Source organism: Saimiri boliviensis, chromosome 8 (assembly GCF_048565385.1).
Source record: "Saimiri boliviensis isolate mSaiBol1 chromosome 8, mSaiBol1.pri, whole genome shotgun sequence".
NCBI lineage: Eukaryota > Metazoa > Chordata > Mammalia > Primates > Cebidae > Saimiri > Saimiri boliviensis.
This window is the reverse complement of record NC_133456.1, coordinates 72382962-72401859: the sequence shown is the minus strand read 5'-3', so window position 1 is coordinate 72401859 and position 18898 is coordinate 72382962. Positions and strand designations below refer to the sequence as shown.

Sequence of the window (18898 nt, the reverse complement as noted above, 5' to 3'; positions counted from 1 at the left end):
ATGGTGAAACCCTGTCTCTACTAAAAATACAAAACTTAGCTGGGCGTGCTGGCATGCACCTGTAATCCCAGCTACTCAGGAGGCTGAAGCAGGAGAATCACTTGAACCTGGAAGGCGGAATTTGCAGTGAGCTGAGACTGTATCACTGCACTCCAGCCTGGGAAACGGAGTAAGGCTGTCTTGAAAAACAAATAAATAAATAAGAGGGAAACTTGGACAGAGACACACAGAGAAGACATGTCCAGCAGGAAAGAGCCACATCACGACAGAGGCAGAAATTACAGCCGGGGAACACTAGGGTTGCCAGCAACCTTCAGAAGCTAGGAAGAGGCAAGGAAGATTCTTCCCCGGAGGCTTCAGAGGGACCACTGCCCTGCTGACACCTTGATTTTGGACTTCTAGACTTCAGAATGGTGAGATGATAAACCTGTCCTTTTACATCACAAAGCTTGGGCTAATTTGTTATGGTAGCCCTAAGGACAACAAACACAACTCTAACATGCATTCTGGAAACTGTGCCATACTAAAAGCAGCACCTGTCTACCACTTAAAATTCAAGTCAAATAATGCTCTAGTTTCTTTTTTTTTTTTGAGACGGAGTTTCGCTCTTGTTACCCAGGCTGGAGTGCAATGGCGCGATCTCGGCTCACCGCGATCTCGGCTCACCGCAACCTCCGCCTCCTGGGTTCAGGCAATTCTCCTGCCTCAGCCTCCTGACTAGCTGGGATTACAGGCACACGCCACCATGCTCAGCTAATTTTTTGTATTTTTAGTAGAGACGGGGTTTCACCATGTTGACCAGGATGGCCTAGATCTCTTGACCTCGTGATCCACCCGCCTCAGCCTCCCAAAGTGCTGGGATTACAGGCGTGAGCCACCGTGCCCGGCACAATGCTCTAGTTTCTACAGGACATCATCAGGAACAGCACTAATACCATCAGGAATAGCCTAGGGGCACCAAGGATAACATGAAGGCCTAACTAAACATTACAAGCACCATTCATTGTCATCCTCCAGCCCTTCCCAGGTTCCCAGTGAGCCAGCACTGCTTCAGAGATGGTTCAGCTGAGACTAATTCTAGTTGAAAACACTTAGGAAAAAGAAAATAAAAAGAGAAAAAACAGGCTGGGCACAGTGGCTCACACCTGTAATCACAGCACTTTCGGAGGAATAGGTAGGCAGAAGTTGGGAGTTCGAGACCAGCCTGACCAATGTGGAGAAACCCCATTCTCTACTAAAAATACAAATTTAGCTGGGCATGGTGGCACATGCCTGTAATCTCAGCTACTTAGAAGGCTGAGGCAGGAAAACTGCTTGAACCCGGAAGGTGAAGTTTGCAGTGAGCCAAGATCATGCCACTGCACTCCAGCCTGGGCAATAAGAGTGAAACTCTGTCTCAAAAAAAAAAAAAGAACAAACGAAAATTATGCTGAAATTTGAAACTGACAAAATATCAAATAGGAAGAAACACTCCTATTTCAGGTCAATCCTAACCGCTGTGCCTGAATTTAGACAGATTACTAGGATAAAAGAGCAGATATTTATTTTTCATTTGCTTGTCAAAAACTAAATTAGGAAAAAACATTCCTTTATAATTGGAATAATCTAGTGGTAATCACATTAACCAAGTGGTCAAACTCAGTATCACCAGCAGGACAAGCTGGAACCTGGTTGTGCCTGCTGATGTGCTAGAATATCCAGCACACGGTATCACTATGAAGCATTCTTGCCAGAAATATTTAACCCAAATCTATTAATAACCAAGCCTTTAGACCTGACTTCCAGTTTACAAGAAAATAGAGAGGATGAAAAAGTAATTCAAGGAAAAGAATACATCCAAAATCTGAGACACTCATAAACGTCCTGGTCTCTTCGAAAAGTCACTATCATGGAGGAAAAGAGGTATGAGGACCATTTTAAATTCTAAAAAATTTAGAGAATTTTGGAGAAAAATTTAGAGAAACAAAGCTGTACTCCCATCTACTCAGAAGGCCGAGGCAAGAGGACTGCTTGAGCTGGGAGTTGGAGGCTGCAGTGAGCTACGATCATGCTTGTGATCAGCCACTGCATTCCAGCCTGGCAACATAGTGAGACCTCTCTATTTAAAAAAAAGAAAGAAAAAAGAAAAAGTAGGAGAACTCAGGGCTCATTAAGCAAGGTAAATATGAAACTAAAAACTGCCATTCACTGGAGTAAAAGATCAAAGAAACTCAATCAATTCACAACTTACTCCAAAGCGGGCCACACTCAAGTGAAGAGGCACTAGGGCCAGTTGCAATGAGGTCTAGGTCATCTTTATATCTGCGAAGCCTAGCATAATGCTAACAATTAGGAGAAGACAAATTAAGTAAAGAGGAAAAAATGTTACTTAGGGTTATTGACAATGCAGAAAGGTGCGACTGAAGGACTGTGGTTGAACACAGTGACAGTCTATGTATGGTCTATGTCTATGCCCAAGAGGGTGGGCTAGGCTTCTTGGATTCTGAAGGTCAGTGTAAGAAATGTTTCAGGCCAGACTCGGTGGCTCATGCTTGTAATCTGAACACTTTGGGAGGCCAAGGTGGGCGGGATCACCTGATGTCAGGAGTTGAGGATCAGCCTGGCCAAAATGGTGAGACCCCCTGTCTACTAAAAATACAAAAATGAGCTGGGCACGGTGGTGCACGCCTGTAATACCAGCTCCTTAGGAGGCTCAGGCAGGATAATCACTTGAATCCAGAAGGCGGAAGTTACAGTGAGCCGAGATTGTACCACTGCACTTGGGCAATATATGGGTGGCTGGAAAATGACCGAATGTGAGGAATGCTTACCTCAGAAACTTTAAGAAGACCTGCAGAAGCATAGTAGTTTGCTACAATGCAGGCACGGAGTTTATCCATCATTCTTCTTGCTTCAATCAGTCGCTAAACACAAATGTTAACTCATTACTTTAAAAAATGGCAATTATAAAAGAGATGTACAAACAATTCACAAAATAAGAAATGTGAATGACCAAAGAAAAGCTCAACTTCTCTAACAATCAATGGAAAAACAAATAAAAGTGACCTTTCCATCCATCAGATTCGCAAGATTTAAAAGAACAGCAAAAAAGCGTTCCAGTGAATATGTACATTTACATTTAATATATTCATTGAGAAAAATCCACAAAGACATTGGGCACAACAGCAAAGAGGGATTCTCTTTTTAAAAAAAAATTTCTATTTTTAATTGTTGTGGGTACACAGTGTACATGTTTATGGAATACATGAGATATTTTGATGGAGACATACAATGCATAATAATACTTCTATCAGGGTGAATGGGATACCCATCACCTCAAGCATTTATCCTTTCTTTATGTTACAAACAATCCAACTGTACTCTGTGAATTATTTTTAAATGTGCAATAAGTTGTTGACTGTAGTCACCCTGCTGTGCTATCAGAAGATTATCTTTTTGGATGGAATTCCAGGTAATATTTTTGCAATCCTTTCTACAATTGCATTACTTAAAAAATAAGTTCTCTCCCCAAAAGAAAGCTATTAAAAAACAAACACACACAGCAAAGAGGATAAAGCAAACTACGACTCCATCTCGATAGATTATTTTTCAATCATATATAAATTTTTTTCAATAGCTTTGGTGTTTTTTTCAATTTATCATCATTATACCTGGTCAATGACTTCAATTTCATGTTCCTTATTCTTCATTTCAAGAGCAAACTGTTCCTTGATAATAGTCTCAATCTTCTGCACAGCAGCATCTCGAGCTGCACAAAGAACATAAAATACATCCAAGGCCTATTTAATCAGTGGCTGTCTTTAGTTCAGTCAGCAAGCAACAAGAGTAATCCAAGAAACAGTAACTCTAAAGTGGAGAAACCTAGTGGACATCACCTTAACCAAGTGATGAAAAAATAAAATCACTAATGTTGCTGTAAAGTGATCTTGCGTACTTTCTGGTATCATGCCCTAAAAAGACCATCATCATCCTGTGATTTTCCTGCCCAAAATGCTGAGTCTGCTCACAAGGAAACATTAGACAAACTCAAACTGAAATACATTCTACAAAATTATTGTCCTATGCTATTTAAATATTAAAGACAAGAAAGACAAAGGAAAGAGCTGAGGAGACTGAGAGAGACTAAAAAGACATGACAGCTAAATGCCCTGTAAGACCTCGACTGGATCCTAGGGGAAGGAAAATCGCTATAAAATACAATACTTACTGGGGGCCAGGTGCAGTGGCTCACACCTGTAATCCTAGCACTCGGAGAGGCCTATGCAGGCAGATCACCTAAGGTCAGGAGTTCGAGACCAGCCTGGCCAATACGGTTAAACCCCGTCTCTAAGAATGTACAAAATTTAGCCGGGCGTGGTGGCAGGCACCTGTAATCACAGCTACTCAGGAGGCTGAGACAGGAGAATCGCTTGAACCTGGGGGGTGGAGGTTGCAGTGAGCTGAGATCATGCCACTGTACTCCAGTGTGGTCAATAAAGACTCTTGTCTCAAAAACAAACAAACAAACAAAAACCCAACAATACAGGGACAACTAATAAAACTGGAATATGGACCATCAATTAGGTAACTGACATGGTTTGGATGAGGTCCCCTCTAATCTCATGTTGAAATGTAAGCCCCAGTGTTAGAGGTGGGGTCTGGTGGGAGGTGACTGGATCATGGGAGTGGATCCCTCACGAATGCCTTAGTGCCATCCACTCGGTAATAAATGAGTTCTCACTCAGCTCATGTGAGACCTGGTTGTTTAAGTGCCTGGAACCTCCCCCCATTCTCTCTCCTGCTCATTCCTGCCATGTGGCATGCTGGCTCCCCGGTGCCTTTGGCCGTGACTGTACACTTCCTGAGGCCCTCACCAGAAGCAGACGCTGGAGCCATCCTTATACAGCCTGCAGAACTATGAGCCTATTAAACTTTGTTTCTTTTTTTGGATAGGGTACTATTTTTTGAGATAGCTATACTTTGGCTATATAAGAGAATGTCCTTAGGGAATACATGTAAGTGTTTACAGGTGTCCAATTTATTCACCAGTGATTTAGAAAAAAAAAATTATATGCTTATATATCTATATTCACGCATGTGGTGGTGGGTGGGGGATAAGTGATAAACCAAATGAGACAAAATGTAAATAACTGGTGAATTAAATCTGGGTAAGACTTTAGTGCTCCTTAAAATTTTTCTCTTTAAAATTTTATTAAAATGTAATTACCAAAAAAGAATGAAAAAGGAAAAATAAACTCATGAAGATTCTCTGAGAAACATTTGGTGACCTCCAAAAGATCATAGTCCCAAAGAGAAAGAAAGAAGGCCAAGCATGGTGACTCACATCTGTAATCCCAGCACTTTGGGAGGTCAGGGCGGACAGATCACTTGAGGTCAGGAGTTTCAGACCAGCCTGGCCAACAGGGTGAAACCCCATTTCTACTAAAAATACAAAAATTAGCCAGGTGTGGTGGTGCATGCTTGTAATCTCAGCTACTCCAGAAGCTGAGGAAGGAGAATTGCTTGAACCCAGGAGGCAGAGGCTGCAGTGAGCCGAGATCTCACCAGTGCACTCCAACCTGGGCGACAGAGCAAGACTCTTTTATCTTTTTTTTTTAAAAAAAAAAGTCAAAGAGTTAGCTGGAGTGGGAGGGAGTCTGTGACACCGGAGCAGTTCACAAGAAGGCAGAGTTTCCTTCTGCAGCAGAGAGTCTAGCAAGCAATTTACAACTGGTCACAACTACCTGAAGAAATGAGCAAAGAAAGAAGTCAAAGGGAAGAAAATGCTCTTGAAGGCAATATAATTCAGATGATAGGCAACTCACAACAATGTGTAACTCAAAAAATTAAAAACATCAAAATATGGAGTGTGGTTTGATACAAGAGAACAAAAGAAAGAAGAGCCAAATGACACTTGAGAATAAATCTGGGATTTTGGGGGGGGAAAAAAGGTAATATGAAAAAAATCAGCACCCATGCTTTGGAATATATGAAAAATTAAAGATAATATTTTGACTCTGACACCCTTTGTGTCATTTTCTCTCCATAAACTATACCATTTAGATAGGTAATTTAAAATTAGTAATGGTGGCTCACGCCTGTAATCCCAGCACTTTGGGAGCAAGGTGGGTGGATCACCTGAGGTCCACTGCATCCAGCCTGGGTAACAGAGCAAGACTCTGTCTCAAAAAATATATATATTAATAATGGTATAAGCGGCCGGGCGCGGTGGCTCAAGCCTGTAATCCCAGCACTTTGGGAGGCCGAGGCGGGTGGATCACAAGGTCGAGAGATCGAGACCATCGTGGTCAACATGGTGAAACCCCGTCTCTACTAAAGGTGCAAAAAATTAGCTGGGCATGGTGGCGCGTGCCTGTAATCCCAGCTACTCAGGAGGCTGAGGCAGGAGAATTGCCTGAACCCAGGAGGCGGAGGTTGCGGCGAGCCGAGATCGCGCCATTGCACTCCAGCCTGAGTAACAAGAACGAAACTCCGTCTCAAAAAAATAATAATAATAATAATAATGGTATAAGCATTCTTGTGGCTATGTCTGCAGAGGCAGATGACTAATACAGTTCTCATATTAGAGGAAGAGTTATTTTCTAGTATTTCTAGGCTACATACACACCTTATACTTACAAACCAGAAGACACAATCACTGAAGACTTTTATACCACAAACGTCTCAAAAAGAAACACTTCTAAATTATCTCTTCCACAGAACAAGTAAAAACAAACCGAAAAAAAAAAAAAAAAAGACACAAACAAAACAAAATAACATATGCAAAGAGAGGCATCCCACCAAATCTATTCTGATAGGGGAAAAAAAAGGTCAAGATTAGGTAGAGTATGGACACCAAGAAAAAGCATAGCATATTGTCACTCAGTAACAGACAAAAAAACTGCCCCAGCTTGAATGGGGTATTTTGGAACTTAGATTCAATTTAAACTGGAGTTACAGTGTTATTAAAACAATCACTTTTCCCTATACTTGTTTTTATTTTAAAAAGTTATACCATGTGAAGCTCTTGAGTAATGAATTAAGTTACGTAATACTTTGACATTTATTTGGCTTGTTGTTGAAAGGAAATGGTATTTCCCCACAAATAAAATTACAGCTGAATGAGGGGAAAAATTTGCAGTGAACTGTTTTCATCATATGACATTGGATTTAATAATTTTCATTCTACATAGATTTTTTGGGATACGTGGGACTTTGGTGCTCTTAGAGGAATAGGAATTTTCTTCACCACTTCCACTCTACAGATCCTAAATCTCTGTGGAACTGCAACACCTTAGCTATGACTGTGACACCTTCTTTATCTGCTAAAAGTATTAACTTAGGTAGATTACTTAAATAAACATTAATGAAGTTCAGTAATAATTTGTTTTAAAAACGTAAATTTAGCAATTTTTTTAAGCTTGCTTAAGACATTCTGAGGAACTACATACACCCAGTTAATGATTCGCTCTTCAACTATTTATAAGATGTTAGCTAAGTAATCTGATGTCTCTAAACCTTAATTTACCCACTATCTGCTAAGTACAGGGGCTGAACTAGATTGATGTTTCCTAATCTTCCACCATTCATATGCCTTCAATATACCTACTACATCTGAGAACCATGTGACACATTTAATTAACACAAGTAAGCATTTAAAAATAATTTTAGCTGGCCGGGTACAGTGGCTCACGCCTGTAATCCCAGCACTTGGCCAACGTGGGTGGATCACCTGAGGTCAAGAGTTCAAGACCAGCCTGACCAACGTGGAGAAACCCTGTCTCTACTAAACATACAAAATTAGTTGGGCAGGGTGGCGCATGCCTGTAATCCCAGCTACTTGGGAGGCTGAGACAGGAGAATCACTTGAACCTAGGAGGCAGAGGTTGTAGTGAGCCAAGATCACGTCACCGCATTCCAGGCTGTGCAACAACAGTGAAACTGTCTCAAAAAAAAAAAAAAAAAAAAAGTAATAATTTTAGCTTTATCCTTGTAGCTGTGAAACCACAAGTTTGATGAGATCATTCTTTTTTCTAGACACATTTAAATGTTACTTATTAAAATTGAAAACCTTAATCCATGTATCACCTATAATCATCTCACGATTACACCACACCTTTATACATATCATGGACTTTATGATTACACCTAACATACAATGACAGCAAAAACTCAGTTTGTCTCGCTTACACTGTCGACTTGATCAGCCTTCTGCCAGCTCTTCTTTCACTTTTTATGGCACACATGGTGTATTACTATTAAATAGATCCCTTGGCTAATCTCTCTCACAAACCCCTTCAAAATTATACACAACTGTGGAAATTCATTTCATTATAGTTCCTATTAAGTCTTACAGTGGAGGCATATGGAAATAAAGAAATAATTTCCTAAGGCAGGTCAATTTCTACCTGAATTCTCAATTGCTTTATGCCGCTTATTTGGAAGGGCCACAGATACATCCTCGTAATCAGGGTCTGTTTCTTTGATGGTTCGCTTGATTCCAGACATGATGACATTTGGTTTTTCACTGTGAAGCAATAATAAATTAATAATTTTTAATTGTTAAGTTAAATAATAGTTGGGTTGTTAATTAAAAAGGAACATGCATACCAATACTTACAAATTTATGTTACAAAAATAAATATATATTACATAATAGTGGTACTTTAAGTCTGTGTGTGTATGCATACACATATACACATATTTCTTTTAAAGTCAAAAGCATAAGTTTAAAAGTTTCCACCAAAAAAAAAAAAAAATCATCATCATAACCATCTGTTAACAATCATGTGTTTCCCTTTCAGGAGAAAATCCTTGAACAAAGTAGCACATTGTTCAGACTTTGCAAAAGGAGCCTGGCTTTCACAGAAGAGCCCTCATAAGCAAGAAAAAGGAACCAGACTTCAATGAAAACATGGTTGGCCCACAGTGTCTTAGAGTCCACTAAGCATTCAGCATATTAGAAACTATACATGCAACAGAGTTAAAGGCTCAATAAATAATTGATTCTACAAATCCTTTCTCTGATACTTTGCAGGTATCATTATTAAAATAAACACAAATCTATAGACTTAAACTAATTAACAAGTCTGTAATATGGTAATGAGTCTGAGATACGCAAGTCTTTGAATAAAACAATTCCTTTAAAAAAAAAATCCTATAAATCCTCTAGACAGTCATCATTCCAGTACATGAGCCACTAGCCTTGTGTGGCTACTTAAAATTAAATTAAAATTAAATAAAATTTAAAATTCTATTCCATTTTTCCGTATTTCAACTTTTCACATTTCATAATTAGCCACACTTTAAGTGTTCAATAGTCACTGTGGCCAGAGGTGACCACGTTGTTCAGTGTACATATGGAACACTCACATCATTGCCCAAGTTCTACTGGATAGTGCTACTCTTCCAAACTGTTTCATTAAGCACTAATACATATTTCATGAGTCAGTTTCAGAAATCTCATCCAGTTTCAGAAATCTCATCTGATAAAATATAACATGAGCCACATACAGAATTTTAAATGTTCTAGCAGCCATGTTTATTATTCATTCATTCATTCATTCATTCATTCATTCACTTATTGTGACAGAGTCTCACTCTATTGCCCAGGTTGGAGTGCAGTGGCGCAATCTCGGCTCACAGCAACCCCTGCCTCCTGGGCTCAAGCAATTCTGCTGCTTAGCCTCCTGAGCAGCTGGGATTACAGGTGCGTACCACCACACCTAGCTAATTTTTTGTATTTTTAGTAGAATCAGGGTTTCGCCACATTAGCCAGGCTGGTCTCAAACCCCTGACCTCGTGATCCGCCTGCCTTGGCCTCCAAAAGTGCTGGATTACAGGCGTAAGCCACTGTGCCCAGCCGTAGCCGTGTTTTAAAAAGTAAAATGGGTAAAACTAATTTTAATAATATATTTTATGTAACCGATATATCTGTAATATTATCATCCCAACAATGTAATTGATATAAATAAATCAGCAATGAGATTTTACATTCATATTTTTACCAAGTCTTTAAAATCTTATGTGTTTTACACTTACAGGACATCTTAATTTGTATTAGAGGCTGGGCGAGGTGGCTCATGCCTGTAATCCCAGCACTTTGGGAGGCCAAGGCGGACAGATCATTTGAGGCCAGGAGTTCCAGACCAGCCTGGCCAACATGGTGAAACCCCGTCTCTACTAAAAATACAAAAATTAGCTGGGCGTAGTGGCAGGCACTTGTAATCCCAGCTACTTGGGGGGCTGAGGCAAGAGAACTGCTTGAATCCAGGAGGCAGAGGTTGCAGTGAGCTAAGATTGAACCACCGCACTCTGGCCTGGATGACGAGATAGAAAAACTCGATCTCAAAAAAAAAAAAATTGTATTAGCCACAATTCTAAGGCTCAATAACCACTTATGGCTGATGGCTCCCTTTCTTTGCAGCCTGGATCTATTAATTAAGATAAGAAAACAGATTCAAGGTGGTTAGATTGTCCCTTACAGTGTTAATCTATGAAAGAGACCAGAAGAGCTTCCTGATTCCAAACCCTTGCTCTACCACGAAGTCAGATTACCTGGCCAGAGGCAGAATTACTGAGGTAACAACATGTTTTAAAATAAAATTAGTCTGGGTGTGATGGGCCTTGTGCCAATAATCCCAGCACTCTGGGAGGCTGAGGTGGGCGGATCATCTGAGGTCAGGAGTTGAAGACCAGTCTGGCCAACATGGTGAAACATTGTCTCTATTAAAATACAAAAAAATCAGCCAGGCGTGGCTGCTCACGCCTGTAAGCCCAACTACTTGGAAGGCTGAGGTATGAGAATCATTTGAACCCAGGAGGCAGAGGTTGCAGTGAACTGAGATCATGCTACTGCATTGCACTCCAGTCTGGGCGACAGAGTGAGACTCTATCTCAAAAAATGTAAAATAAAGAAAAGAAAAAAAATAAAATGCTAAATCAAAAATACTCATTTTGTATTCATTCAAAGTTAAAACAAAAATAACAATTTAGGCTAGGCACAGTGGCTCACACTGTAATACCAACAATTTGGGATGCCAAGGCAGGTGGATCATGAGACCAGCCTGACCAATGTGGTGAAGCCCCATCTCTACTAAAAATACAAAAATTAGCCAGGCGTGGTGGTGCGCACCTGTAGTCGCAGCTACTCAGGAGGCTGAGGCAGGAGAATCACTTGAACCTGGGAGGCGGAGGTGGCAGTGAGCCGAGATCACGCCATTGCACTCCAGTTCAGGGCAACAAAGCAAGACTCCATATGAAAAAGAAAAAAAATTTAAAAATGCCTCAGCTCTTAGTCCAGTTCTTTCACCCATCCCAGAAACAGACTCACTTGATTCAGCTGGAAGAATGACTCATTGTGTAATGTTACATATGAAGTCTCACATCTGAGAACACTTTTCCTACAGCTGTTATCTGATGTAATACCATTAAGCTTAAAAATACTCTAAAATGCCGGGCGCGGTGGCTCAAGCCTGTAATCCCAGCACTTTGGGAGGCCGAGGCGGGTGGATCACGAGGTCGAGAGATCAAGACCATCCTGGTCAACATGGTGAAACCCCATCTCTACTAAAAATACAAAAAATCAGCTAGGCATGGTGGCGCGTGCCTGTAATCCCAGCTATTCGGGAGGCTGAGGCAGGAGAATTGCCTGAACCCAGGAGGCGGAGATTGCGGTGAGCCGAGATCGCGCCACTGTACTGCAGCCTGGGTAACAAGAGCGAAACTCCGTCTCCAAAAACAAAATCGAAAACAAAAAAATACTCTAAAACCCCCCCAGCATTTATCAACATCTCGAATCAAGCCATTTAATGGTTGTTCATATTCATTTGTTATCTGCTGTAATTCAGAATATAAATGAATATTTTTGGACAGGCCCAGAACCCAACTATTACATTCTAGGTTTAAAGCTTTTAAAAAGCAAGAGTAAGGTCTTCTTGTTTTTTCACCCTTCTCCATCTGGTCTGCAATTAATTTTAGACGGCCTCAGAAAATCGTGGGCTTTTACATAAAGAAAATCTTTAAAAAAAATCAGTAAGCTTAATTTATTCTTCCTTAATGCAGTTGGGAATCTAAAAACACCTAATTACCCATAAACCTAGAGGAGATATAGGCCAGCAGATATCTAAACTCCTTGTACCATACTACTTCCTCAGCGGGCACCTGTCTTCCACAGTTGGCCAAAAGTCTTACGAGATTATCTACAAAGATGAGTCCCAGTCCAGCACCATCATCACTTATCCGTTCTACAGAGTTCATAATCTGTATAGTCTTCTCCCATCTCCCAGGTAATCCCAAGAATAACAGTGGCTCCCACTAAAATGGCTGGGGTTCCTTAAAGAAAACAGTTATTTTTATTTTATGCTCACTTCAGGGACTTAAAAAAAAACTTTCTCTTTGACTTTTGCTGCAAAACTTGGGGACTGGGAGGAGAAAAGAGAGGAATTTAGGGAGACGGGTGGGCAGAAAGGAATAAATCAATGAGTTCATTTGTACTGCTAAGATAATCCATTTTTCATGCAGCATTTAGAATAAAGCTTTTGCTGTCCTATTTGGGCATGTATTTGAGCTTCTGATAACCATGTTTAAGAGGATATAGCTCTGTACCGGACATTTAAAAAAAATCCAGGTCTGCTCTGTCTCAAAAGAATACTGTGTAATATGTACATGTCACATTCAAGTAAATGCTAGCTCAGTAAGACTAGGCACATCTGCTGAGGCATGCTTTCATTCTGATGTAATAAACAAGTGAATGGAATGTGTAACAAATGACCAATGATAATATTACCTTCTGAACTCTTCTTGTCTGACTTGTAGATTTTACAAAAGGAAACATGAGCAGTTGTTAGATATTATCAAATCAACTTCGAAACAAAATGGCTAATCCTCTTTAGGTTCTGAATCAGTTGAAACTGGAAATAGTCAGATGATACTATGAACTGTTAGGGGAAAAAATCTGCTTTTTTGTTTTGTTTTGGGACGGAGTCTTGCTTTTGTTGCCCAGGCTGGAGTGCAATGCAGTGATCTCAGCTTACTGCAACCTCTGCCTCCTGGGTTCAAGCGATTCTCCTGCCTCGCCTCCCAAAGTGATGGGATTACAGGCGTGAGCCACCATGCCTGGCCAAAAAATCAATTACCATATACAATTTGACTGTGAGGAAGAATTTTCTCTATATTTTGAAACAAAAACTGAATACAGAAATAAATGTAATGCTGGGACTAAAATAAGACTACTGTCATCCATTTCTCCAATTTAAACTTTTTAATCTCCTTAAAACAGCCACATAATAAAAAGTAAATGTGGACAAGGTGCGGAGACTCAGGCCCATAATCCTAGCACTTTGGGAAGCCAAGGCAGATGGATCACCTGAGGTCAGCAGTTCAAGACCAGCCTGGCCAACGTGGCGAAATCCCATCTTTACTAGAAACACAAAAATTAGTCAGGTGTGGTGGTGGGCGCCTGTGATCCCAGCTACTTGGGGGGAGGAGGCAGGAAAACTGACAGAACCCAGGAGGTGGAGGTTGCAGTCAGCGGAGATTGCGCCACTGCACTCCAGCCTGGGCGACAGAGCGAGACTCTGTCTCAAAAAAAAAAAAAAGAAAGAAAAAGCCAGATACAGAAAGCCACATGTTGTATGATTCCATTTATATGAAACATCTAAAAACAGGCAAGTTTATCAACACAAAAAGTAGCTGCCAGGGGATGAAGGGAGAAGAGAATTGAAAGTGACAGTTAAGAGGTGAGCAGTTGCTTTTTGGAGTGATGAAAACATTATGGAATTAGATAGTGCTAATGGTTGTGCAACTTTGTGAAAATACTGAAATCCACTGAACTGCACACTTTTAAATGGTCTCTCTCCCTCTCTCTCTCTCTTTACACACACACACGTATATTTTGAGAAAGGATCTGTCTCTGTCACCCAGGCTGGAGTGCAGTGGTGCAACCTTAAGTCCCTGCAGCCTTGAACTCCTGGGCTCAAGTAATCCTCCCACCTCAGCCTACCAAGTAGCTGGGACTATAGGTATGCACCACCATGCCCAGCTAGTTTTTTATTTTTATTTTTCAGTAGAGACAAGGTCTCCCTATGTTGTCCAGGCCGGTTTTGAAATCCTGAGTTCAAGCAATCCTCCTGCTTCGGCCTCCCAAAAGTGCTGGGATTATAGGCAAGAACCACCATGCCTAGCCTAAAACAGTACATTTTATGTGAATTATATTTCATTTTAACAAGTATATCCACACTCTCAAATAAACCAAAACTTAAAAACAAAATACACATGCCAAGCACAGTGGCTGAAGCCTGTAATCCCAGCACTTTGGGAGGCCAAGGCGGGTGGATCACTTGAGGCCAGGAGTTCGAGACCAGCCTGGCCAATGTGGTGAAACCCCATCTCTGCTAAAAATACAAAAATTAGCCTGGCATTGTGGTGGGCATCTGTAGTCCCAGTGCCTCAGGAAGCTGAGGCAGGAGAATCGCTTGAACCCAGGAGGTGAAGGTTGCAATGAGCCGAGATCACGCCCCTGCACTCCAGCCTGGTGACAGAGAGAGACGCCGTCTCAAAAAATAAAACAACAAAAAATAAAATTTGTAGCAATCGCCAATAAAAGCAGTGCAGGTAAAGCTGAAGCCCTCCCCACCGCATTCTCCTCACCGTCCGCTTTCATTACAACCACCTAACAAGTTCCCCCACAGCTCACTCCTCAGACAAGCAGGATAAACAGCCCTCGCCTGGAACAGGTTCTACCTCTCTATGTCCTCAATCATCAAAGTTCACATGCCTGAACATCTCACAATTACTTTCCAATGGCTCATATTTCACCTCTACCTTCTCCGCTTACTGAAATGCTCTTCATCCTTCAAGAATCAAATTCCGACCCATCCAAGCAATGATCTCCAGCCTTTGAAAGCTTTTTTCCCCCTAACTACCACAGAACAGACGATATGGAAATAATCTGCTTCAGGCTGGGCACAGTGGCTCACGCCTGTAGTCCCAACACAGGGAGGCAGAGGCGGAGGCAGGCAGATCACTTGAGGTCAGGAGTTCGAGATCAGCCTGGCCAATATGGTGAAATCCCACCTCTACTAAAAATAAAAAAATCAGCCAGTCGTGGTGGTGCATGCCTGTGATCCCAGCTACTGGGGAGGCTGAGGCAGGACAATCACTTGAACTCAGGAGGCAGAGGTTACAGTGAGCCAAGATCGTGCCACTGTACTCCAGCCTGGGCAACAGAGATGCTGACTTTAAAAAAAAAAAAAGAAAAGAAAAAAACAATCTGCTTCATAAGTCTCGTTTTCTAGAGAAAATCACAACAACCCCCACAGTCCACTGGGTATCACAATAGAAAACAGACTGAAAGCAAGGCAGCACCAAAGGCAGAGGATGGGGAACAATCCAAGAACATGGCAATGAACATTCATATAAAAATCCATGGTTGATAAAAAGAGGACAGGACCAACTATTTCTGAGAATCTATCCTAAGGAAATACGGGGTAATGTACATCATATGTGGGCTGCACTCAGAGATCAACAACCTAAATGTTAGTTCTCCTCTTCCTATGGATTTTATAATAGAAAACAACCCACAGCAAACTATAGTGCATCCACTACGAACATGAAGGCATTTGAAACTGAAAGCCATGTGGGGAGAGCTCTGCATGCTGTATGCCAAGCTACATATTTTATAATATCTAAAGAACTTTTGACAACCAACTAGGAAATAAGAAAAGAGGCCAGAGAACAGGAAAATAAATTCACAAATAGCCAATAAATGTGGGGGAAAAGAAATTTAAACATACTAGTAGTCAATAAATGAAAGGAACAGGCCAGGTGTGGTGGCTCACACCTGAAATCCCAGCACTTTGGAAGGCGGAGGTGGGCAGATCACGAGGTCAGGAGATCAAGATCAGCCTGGCCAACATGGTAAAACCCTGTCTCTACTAAAAATACAAAAAAAAAAAAAAAAATTACCCAGTCGTGGTGGCACATGCCTGTAATCTCAGCTGCTCAGGAGGCTGAGGCAGCAGAATCACTTGAACCCTCAAGGCAGAGGTTGCAGTGAGCCTAGATCATGCCGCAGCACTACAGCCTGGGCAACAGATAGACTCCTTCCCCCTCCCCGCCCCCCACACCACTTTTCATCAATCAAGTTTAGCTTTGAGGCAGATGGAAACAGGGACAGGTCTTTCTAATCTGCACTCGTTAGTTTCATTTCCTCACATCCCATTAAACTATTCTCATCTGGTTCCTACCTCCCAATTCCAGAACTAAGAACAGGAAGACCAACACCCAAAACCAGTAACCTCCATGCTGCCAAATCCAACTGACATTACTGAACATCTCAGAAGCCCTGATAAAGGGACCAATTCAACATCTTCCAGAAACACCTGCAGGCTGCCATGATGCCAGCTTTTTCTCCTACCTCACTTGCCGTTTCCCAGGTCCTTTCCTCAACCTTCTTCCTCTAGCAGACCTAGCGGTATTTGAGTATCTGAGCCCTTTTCACTCCTCTGTACTCTTTCCCCTCAGTAATCTCACACAGCACCATACCCCTGAATATCATCTACGTACTGATCACTACCAGTTTATTTGTTTTACTTTTAAAAAGGGTCCTGGCCAGGCGCGGTGGCTCATGCCTGTAATCCCAGCACTTTGGGAGGCCGAGGTGGGCGGACCACAAGGTCAGGAGTTTGAGACCACCCTGGCCAACAAGGTGAAACCCAGTCTCTACTAAAAATATAAAAATTAGCCAGACGTGGTGGCGCGCCCACGGGTAGTCCCAGCTACTTGGGAGGCTGAGGCTGAAGAATCGCTTGAATTCGGGAGGCAGAGGTTGCAGTGAGCCTAGATAGCGCCACTGCACTCCAGCTTGAGCAACAGAGCAAGATTCTGTCTCAAAAAAAGAAAAAAAGAGATGGAGTTCTGCCTTGCTGCTCAGGTTGCCCATGCTGGTCCAGAACTTCTGGGGTCAAGCTACCTGCCCAGCCTCCCAAAGTGCTGGGATTACAGGTGTGAGCACCACCCCCAGCCATTCCCAACATTTTATCTCTAGCTCTAGCCTCTCTCTTCCTTGAGTTCCAGCCCTCTACCTCCAAGTGCCTCAAAACACCGACTTCATAACTAATATGTATCTACGAGTTAATACATCCAAAATAGAATTCGTTATTTTTCCCACCTCAAATTTCTCTCTTCCATTCTTCATCTCAGTAAATGGCATCACCATCTATTCAGTGCTCAGACCAAAACCCATAAAAGCAAAGACTCCTACCATTCCCTCACCAACCCAAGTCTTGTTCCTTCTACCTTCAAAACATTTAAAATCTGTTTACTCTTCCCCATCTCCCCGCCATGGGCCTAGCAAGCTACTGCAAAGGGCAGAGTAAGTAACCTCGTGGGTTCCTCCCCAGCCCTCTTCCTCCACTCAGCAGTCAGATCTTGCTAATTCACCTTCTCAAAACCTTCAAAGGCTTCCTGGAAAAAGTAAACTCCTAATCAGGGCATCACCTGCCTAACCTTTTCAAGAGTATACACAAACAGGAATATACGTCCAAGGGTAATACCTCTAGACCCGTGGATGCAGGGCATTTTTTTTTCTTGTTTTGCTTGTATTTTGAAATTTTTCTATGCTGAATGCTCACGACTCACTAAGAAAGGGGGAAATGCTATTGCTAAATACTATGTAATATTTCGCATTTTTCACATGTCAGAGAAAAAAAGGAATGGAAAATGTGGGTCGACTCTGTAACTGCTGATGAAAATATTAGCAAACATCAAACTCAGAAAATGATGTGTCAGGCCCGTAGCATTCCTGGCATCCTCCTCCTCTCCTCTCCATTTCTCAACGGAATCCCGCTGAAGACGGGAAGAGCCCCATTGTCTCTGCAGTCTGGCCACAGCCCTCCAAGCCAGCCTTTCCTGCAGGGGTCCTCACTTCCCGAGGCCCCCACTCCGCCCAGCACAGCCCCATCCCTGGAGCCCCCCGGCCTTCCCCACCCCTCCCCTCCTTCCCGGGGAGGGCTGCAAGCAAGGCGACAGGTTGGAGGGGAAGCGCAGGATCCTTCCGGTAAACCCACCACTTGCTGGTACTGGGGACAAATCTTGCCGCCTCCAAGGCCAGGAGCTTAACGTCCTGCAAGCTCCGGCCGCGGTGGCTCCGGGACCCGCCTCCCTTCAGCGCAGCGCCCGGCTGAGGAGGAAGCCCCCGCCTCACGTTCCGATTCCAGGCTCCCGCTTCGGCGGCCCCCCCGTCCCGGGTCCTCCCGGCCCTCTCCTCGGCCCTGGGGAGTCACCGGGTCCCGCCGCGGCGCGGCCGGCCGATGGGGGAGGGGCACGCACGTGCCCGCGCCGCCCCCGCCCAGACAATGCTCCGGAGAGCGCGGCGCGCGCCCGGCCGGCCCCTTCCTGCGCCCGCCAACACTCACCCTTTCCCCGCGTCTCCGGCTGCAGTGTGGGCCCCGCCGGGCGCCGCGGGAGGGCACGGCGAGGTGAGGGAGCGCGCGAAGCCCCGCGGAGCCGCCCCGCCACGAGGCTCCAGCGACCCCGCAGCCCGCGGAAGCACACGGCTCGGCGGCGCCCGCCCGGCCCGTTCCGCTCCGCACGTCAGCAGCTGGGCGCGTCAGGGCGCGCGCGGCGGCGGCGGCGGCGGCGGTAGTGGCGGCGGCGCGCGCGCGGCCCCGGGGCGGAGCTCGCAGGGATGGGGGCGGGGCGGGGCGGGGCTCGGCTCGCAGGGATGGGGCGGGGAGGGGCGGGGAGGGGCGGGGCGGGGCGGGGCGGGGCTCGGCTCGCAGGGATGGGGGCGGGGCGGCGCGGGGCTGGTCCAGGCAGCGAGCGCGGCCTCCGAGGCCACTTCCTGGTCAGTTTGGGCGACGATTCTCGCAAAAGCACTGTCGTCCTTTCCTGCCCCGGAAGATGGCGAATTCCAGCC

General features: G+C 43.6%; 1 protein-coding gene across 3 annotated transcripts in view; it reads right to left on the bottom strand.

The window, feature by feature from the left end:
• Positions 1 to 18599, bottom strand: part of YEATS2 (YEATS domain containing 2) — a 104941-nt gene extending 86342 nt beyond the window's left edge. For 2 of the 3 annotated variants that reach the window (XM_039478515.2, XM_039478516.2), the window contains exons 1-4: positions 18396 to 18599; positions 8388 to 8506; positions 3651 to 3748; positions 2811 to 2903 (exon numbers count right to left, since the gene is read on the bottom strand). In XM_039478515.2, coding sequence (XP_039334449.1) covers positions 2811 to 2903; positions 3651 to 3748; positions 8388 to 8487 — 291 coding nt within the window. In that variant the 5' untranslated portion in view covers positions 8488 to 8506; positions 18396 to 18599. Of the gene's footprint in view, positions 1 to 2810; positions 2904 to 3650; positions 3749 to 8387; positions 8507 to 18047; positions 18277 to 18395 lie in introns of those variants that run through there. The other variant, XM_010337619.3, reaches the window with a different exon arrangement.
• Positions 18600 to 18898: the final 299 nt, after the last annotated feature.